The 6,892-nt window shown below is 43.2% G+C and overlaps 1 protein-coding gene across 4 annotated transcripts in view; it reads right to left on the reverse strand.

Annotated features, from left to right (window-relative positions):
* The window catches only part of Atp8a1 (ATPase phospholipid transporting 8A1), a 226,668-nt gene that overhangs the window by 106,942 nt on the left and 112,834 nt on the right, over positions 1-6,892 (reverse strand). For all 4 annotated transcript variants that reach the window (XM_021211312.2, XM_021211313.2, XM_029545002.1 and 1 more), the window contains 2 exons: positions 4,633-4,717; positions 2,359-2,498 (listed from right to left, as the gene is read on the reverse strand). In XM_021211312.2, the coding sequence (XP_021066971.1) occupies positions 2,359-2,498; positions 4,633-4,717 (225 nt within the window). The remainder of the gene's footprint in view (positions 1-2,358; positions 2,499-4,632; positions 4,718-6,892) is intronic.

Raw genomic sequence — 6,892 nt, forward strand, 5'->3', positions numbered from 1 at the left:
AACAAATGTAAACTACTCACTGCCTCTCTCTCTCTCTGTCTCTCTCTCTCTCTCTCTCTCACACACACACACACACACACACACACACAGACACACACAGAGACACACACACAGAGACACACACACCCCTGGCATCCTCAAAGGATTCTGCCTAGTCCCCAAAACACTACTGCTCTCTAACTGGCAAAATACTTTTTTGCAGAGCTATTTCCAAAGCTTCCTTCAGACTGTCCTCCAAGTTCCTCACTTAGGGAATCTGGGCAGACCACAGTGGTGTCTAAAGGCCTCAGGGAGTCCTTATTCACTTAGTAATCCTGTGATCTTGTACACCTTAATCATTGAGTGAATGTTAATAAAATGAATGCTGAGAGGAGAGCCCAATGCTTGGAATAGGAACGCACACAAAATGCTGTGCTTATTTGGAACAGGCATGCCGCGGAGCAGTTCTACAGTACAGATTTCACAACATGAGGGTTACCACGAATGTTAAAAATCAGTTAGCTTTAAATCCCCCTTTTCATTCCTATAAGAGACAGTCTTAAGGTTTCTGTATTTGTATACTATTTAAGGGGTGGAGGTGAGGGGGAGGCAAGTCCCGCCCCCCCCCAACTTAAATTTTAATGTAACTCATGATCGCCATCTGCTGGAGAATTGTGGAATGTGTATCCCAGTTAAAAGTTTTTAATCATAGATGTGTATCATCTAGATATCTTCTTTGTAAATAATATGTAAGCATAAGGGACATATAATATTCCTTAAGTTATGTAAGAAACAAGCTACCATACCTAAACTTATTACAGTGTTTTATGGAGACAGGAGCATACTTTGAGTTACATGTAGCATTTACATGTGTCTGAGAAAAACCACCTGCAGCTGGAATAAGATGTTCCCTAGTGTTCCATGAAGGGGAGGGTGTGGGGTGCGTGTGGGTGTGGGTGAAGGGGAATTAGTCCTCAGAGGTCTTAGTCCTATTTGCCTTCCAACATGGGAAGTACCTAGTTTCCTAACAGAGAGGAGAAACATGCCAGCTTTACTACCTGCAGGCAAAGATCCAGAGAGCTGCACCTCAGAGGCTCCTTCTATCCCACACTGCATGCAGGGAAGACACTGAGGGAATCAGGTAACTAGGCAGAGACTGACTGGCAGGTTTAAGCTACAGTGAAGGCCCTCAGATACATCAGAGCACAGGGGTCTGGTAATTCTTTTTTGAACTCTGTGACCTTGGTCTAGTGTCTTAGCCTCTCTGTCACCTGGGTATCCTCATTTGTAAATAGGGGTAATTAGTTCCTCAAAAGGACTAAACATGTCAATAGATGAAAGTGATACTGTACCGCTAGGCACACAGTAAGGACTACACAAAGTGTTGGTTGTCGTTAATTAAGGAGACAAGAATTCTTACTCCAAATGCAGCATCAGTCACAGGCTATCTACCACTGTCAGCTCGAACGGGCTTTTTTTTTTCTTTCTTTTTTTTTTTTTTTTGTTTAACTGTAAAACGAAGGCATTTGACAGAAATCGTAAAGGAACACAGTAAGCAGTTACAGCCCAAATGAGTGCAGGAGAAAGGCCGCTGACGGTTGTATTACAGCTTATTACAAATCCATAAAGCTATATCATTTCATATTACATAAACATAGTAATTACACATAACAAACACATCAGGTCTGTGTCTGCATATGTATGTGCCTGTGTGAGCACACTTGCCTCTGTGCAGATGTCCCCATGTGCTTAAGTAAGTGGCTGCCTGTAAGTCTACCTGACCCAAGTTTTCAGTGATGCAGAAGCTATGGGATACCCTGGCAGGGAGACTACTTGTATTCAGAACCTACTCATGATGCAAAACAGCGAAGATATACACACAATAACAGCTAGTCCTTGGGCCCTTTCAGAAAGATTTTAGACCATATTAAGATTTATGAATTATTGATCTTAAGACTCGATCATAAGGCTTGTCATCATATAGATGAACGCAGGTAGATAGGAAAATTGAAATTGGGCTCTTTGGGTTGGCAGCTTCTTGTTCCCAGAAAGCACTGTGAGAAGAACTTGAAAACATGGGAGCTAGTAAGGGAAAGGAGGGACCTGGGAACCCTGTAACATACCCGAGCCAGCATCCATTGAGAACTTCAACCTTAGGCCCCTCCCATCCTGAAGGCATTAATCTGTTAAATAAACTAGTAAAGACCTTTCTCTATAGGTCTGCCTTCTGTCTTTCCTGGTCCATGCCACGAAAGGAACTTGGCGAGCCCCTAGACAACTACTCCTTTACATATTCTGGTTTTGGACTTTACTGATCCCCAAGCAAAGAATGGACATTTGCGGAAATGCACCATCTGAAGGCGACAATGCTCCACGCACCTTTTCGATCAGCTCGTAGCTCTCCTCCAGCTTCAGCAGCCTGTTCTGTACCGACGTGGATGCGCGGTGGTAGACGGCCCGCCACTCCTCAAAGTCGCTCTCAGAAATCTCAGCCACAGCAAAACACAAAGTCCTCAGCCCTGTAAATGCCAGCGCACCCAGTAGATTTAGTTGCCAGCCCGATGCTCCCATTATTTTAACAAGACTCAATTTTGAGTAGTCTCACTGAGTTTCAAACAATTTGCTGAGGCGTCCATCTAGCTGTGACAAAACCTCAGTATCAGATGTCTAGAGTGCTCTCCCAGCTTTTGAATTTTGTACCTTCCTGATGATTCCCAGTCCCTCAAACCCTTCATCTACATGTAGGGGAACTTCTAAAAGCTCCATCTTAGCAAGCTGGTTGAGTTTGAAATCTCCCAGCTGTTCCCCATGATGGAAGTCCCAAACCTGGAGTGTGGCTCACACCCTGCAGCCATCTCACCATCCTCCTGGGCCATCCACTTCCTGTGACAGACACGGGTTCCCTGCACAGTACCTCCCTTTGCCCAGCACCCCTTCACTGGCTGCAAGACAGCTCGGCCTCCTGAGAAGGGGGCAGAGAAGAGCAGAGCTACTGACTACTGGATCGCTCTGCTGAACTTAATCTGAGGCACTGCATTACAGCACAGGCTTCTTTCCCTCCTTTGGAAACTGGTTGGAAGCTTACTGGCAATGGAGCAGAAATAACCTTCAGGCTGAGGTCAGAAAGAATGGTATAGAGATGGGGGGGGGGTGTCAAGCCAATTGAAATGGAGGAACTAGAACCTGTGTAATACTGTTAACCAGTGTGGAGGTGTCCAGATTTTAAGACCTCCTCCCCAAACCTGCATGGCCTGTATGTTGGGCAGCACAAACCTGGCATATGGGGTGTACTGGCTAGTTTTGTGTCAATGTGTCAACTTGACACAGCTGGAGTTATCATAGAGAAAGGAGCTTTAGTTGAGGAAATGTCTACATGAGATCCAGCTGTAAAGTATTTTCTCAATTAGTGATCAAGGGGGAAAGGCCCCTTGTGGGTGGCAACATCCCTGGGCTGGTAGTCTTGGGTTCTATAAGAGAACAAGCTGAGCAAGCCAGGGGAAGCAAGCCAGTAAAGAACATCCCTCCATGGCTTCTGCATCAGCTCCTGCTTTCTGACCTGCTTGAGTTCTAGTCCTGTATCCTTTGGTGATGAACAGCAGTATGGAAAAGCCGAATAAACCCTTTAAACTTGCTTCTTGGTCATGATGTTGTGCAAGAATAGAAACCCTGACTAAGACATGGGGCCAGGGGGTTGTAGACCTCTGAACTCTTGCATTCTTGGGAACTTGGAGAACATCATGACCTTATATTCAGAAGGATCTGTCTGTCTATTATCTATCTATCTATCCTAATCTATCTCCCTATCTATCTACCCCCTATCTATCTATCTATCTATCTATCTATCTATCTATCTATCTATCTATCTATCTACCTATCTATCTATGTCTTTAGAAAATATTCCTATCCTTTCAAGCCTTGATTATGGGGAAACAAGGACTTGGGCAGGGCCATGCAACAGGAGTGAAACTGGAGACTAGTGATTAGAATACTGCAATCAAGTACTGTGGTAAGATTCTACACATTCTGCAAGTAATGGGCTGGGAAGTTTAATGACCCCCACTCCCACTCATACTAACCAGATCGGCTCCCTAGACCCTGTAGTGCTTGTCTAGTACATCATCATTCATTTCAGGAGGCCAGCTACAGGGATGATGTTATTTACCACAGACTCCAAGGCCTTAGACAGACACTGGCATGTGGTGGGCTTAATAATAATAATAATAATAATAATAATAATAATAACAATAAAAAGGTTAATTTATAATATCATAACTTTTTATGTAATCATATGTGTAGCCATTTCTTTCTTGTTATACAGATGACAAAAGCTCAGTATTTTTATTTCCCTTAGCAAATTCCATGAGACGCAAGGTAAAGCATTTAGGTGATTTCCATTCTAAAAAGTGGCCCAGATTTAAAGGCCTGACTCCTTCCAATGGGTACAAGGTCTCTTTTCTCTCAGCATTGTAAGTTTTTGTTTGTTTGTTTTGTTTTATTTGTTTTAAGAAAAAAAATGTGTGAATGTCCAAGCATAGGAGTATCTAAATTATCCTCAATAACCAATGGAGTAAAACTGTCAATAGCCCTGCAAAATAGCAAAGGCCTATGATTTCTCTGTGTTTCAATCCTGTTCTGTTTCCATATCATGCTCACCTTCCGTAGCAAACTGTTCCAAGTGTTTTAGGGTGATTTCTTTGTACTTTGAAGTCTCGGCAAGTCGTTCATAAATTACTGTGTCCTGGAAAGTAAGCAGAAGGTTTGGTGGATTAATTAAGCATCCCGAATTTAATAAGACTGAGATCAGCAACATTACTGGTTGCTGTGCAAACATCTCCCAGTGTTTCCTTTTAAGCACAGAATATTTCTGTCTATGACTAACAATGACTCCCCAAAGACAGGAAGGAAGACGGCTGGCCCTGTGGGTTTTGCATCCATGGAATCAATCAACCACAGACAGAAAATGCAGTTAGGCCTGTACAGTTGGGTCTGCAGAGACTATCACAGTTTTTCTTGTGATAATTCCACCGGCAGTATGGAGTACTTTTCACATGTTTATATTTCAGTAAGAATTCCAAGTCATCTAGAATTGGCTGAAAAAAACAAGAGAAGGAACTGGGCCTGGTGGCCGACATTTATAGTGGAGGCGGGAGGATGGCTGTGTAACGTACAGACAGAGCACCGAAGGTTTTGTAGAATTCTGTGAATCCTATTTAGGGGAGAAGGGTCTAGAACTCAGGGGATGTTGGGAAATGCCTGCCTGACAAAGAGTCTGTCCTATGCAGATCCTCCTTGAGCTGGAGCCTCAGCGGCTACAGAGTGAGCATAAAATTTACCCAGCTTTAGAACCTTCCAGGGATGAGAGCACCTTTGGAGGTCTGTGCTATCAGACGGACGAACTTGAGGCATCCGTGGACCACCAAATGTCCTGAGATGTCCCGTGGGGACGGACCGAGGACCTACAATCCCTGAACTGCCTGAAACCGCTAAGGATTCTGACTGTCTCTAGCTTTAAGACTTGGCTGGCTTCATTTGTAAAATAAAATTCCTGGATTGAAAACAATATTATTTCTTTGATATTTCCACACGGTGTGTTTTGATCCTATTCCTCCACCCCGACCCACGTTAAAGTCCCTTCGGCTTTCGTTTCATGCACTGTTTCTCTTTCTCTGCTCCTTCTGCCTTTACAAATCGCCTATTGTTCCTTTTCGTTACTCGCTGGCTTTGGTTTAACGTCTCAAAGAGCTTCAGTATTCAGCCTTCATGACTTTTTATGAGACCAGGAAAAAATAAATCATTTACCTGCAATTACTCTCTCAGTGGTAGTACCCACTGTGGGGTTTCTAGTCTTGGGGTTGAGATTTTGAAGCTGACTAGTGGAGTATGATTTAGAGCCCTTGAGAGAAACTCAACCAAGTGACCTCAGAGCAGATGGAATATCCCAAGGCCCAATTATGAATTTCTTTTCATTTTTCAGTGGTGGGATAGGAAGGAAAACAGAGAAGGGAATGACAGTTTGCAATCATGGCTCCTTCCTGGGAGGGAAAGGAGGAACTTTGGAGTGTTTTTTTTTTTTTTTTTTTTTTTTTTCTCTCTCTCTCTCTCTCTCTCTCTCTCTCTCTCTCTCTCTCTCTCTCTCTCTCTCTCTCTCTCTCTTCATGTTCATGAAAATTTCCACAAGATTAACAGAGGCCATTTTCAGAGGAAGAAAATATCTTTCAAACCTTGAAAAACCAGAAGTGGTGGTAGGAGGAGGGAGGTTAGGTTCTGCAGTAAATCTAAACATACTGGTGCTTAAGAGGGTCAATTAATTGTCTACATTCTTTGTGGTATTGAGGAGGCGAAGGGAGGAAACGTGGCCTTCTGTAGTAAAATGTGCTTTCAAATGACAGTCACAAGTGGTTGGCCATGCTTGTCTGTGAAAAAAAAAATTAAAGAGATACATTTGGGGACACAAAGCCCTCCTTTATTTAGAGGGCTACATCAAGAGTCTGCCACATTTTCAGGAATGAAAAAGAATTCTTTTGTAGATACTAGAAGAGGGACCTGCCTTCAGGTTGGACTCTGAATTTATGGACAGAGCCTTAGAAGTCTGGTTATCTTGTACCCTGACCTTCAGGAAGGAAAGGTAGAAACCCACAGTGACTGGATATTCTTGGGGGTAGAATGGTAAAGCCGAATGCCTGCTACTGTGGGCGAGACCAGGGCTTTGAGGAAAGTGAAACCCGTGGTTAATCGTTTCTTTTTGGTGGACCTTTTTGTTTTCTTCTTGCTTTTTATTTTCCCCTCTTTTCTTCTTCTCTCTCTCTCTCTTTTAAAAAGATTTATTTATTTATTATATGTAAGTACACTGTAGCTGTCTTCAGACACTCCAGAAGAGGGAGTCAGATCTTGTTACGGATGGTTATGAGCCACC

Source organism: Mus pahari, chromosome 13 (assembly GCF_900095145.1).
Source record: "Mus pahari chromosome 13, PAHARI_EIJ_v1.1, whole genome shotgun sequence".
NCBI lineage: Eukaryota > Metazoa > Chordata > Mammalia > Rodentia > Muridae > Mus > Mus pahari.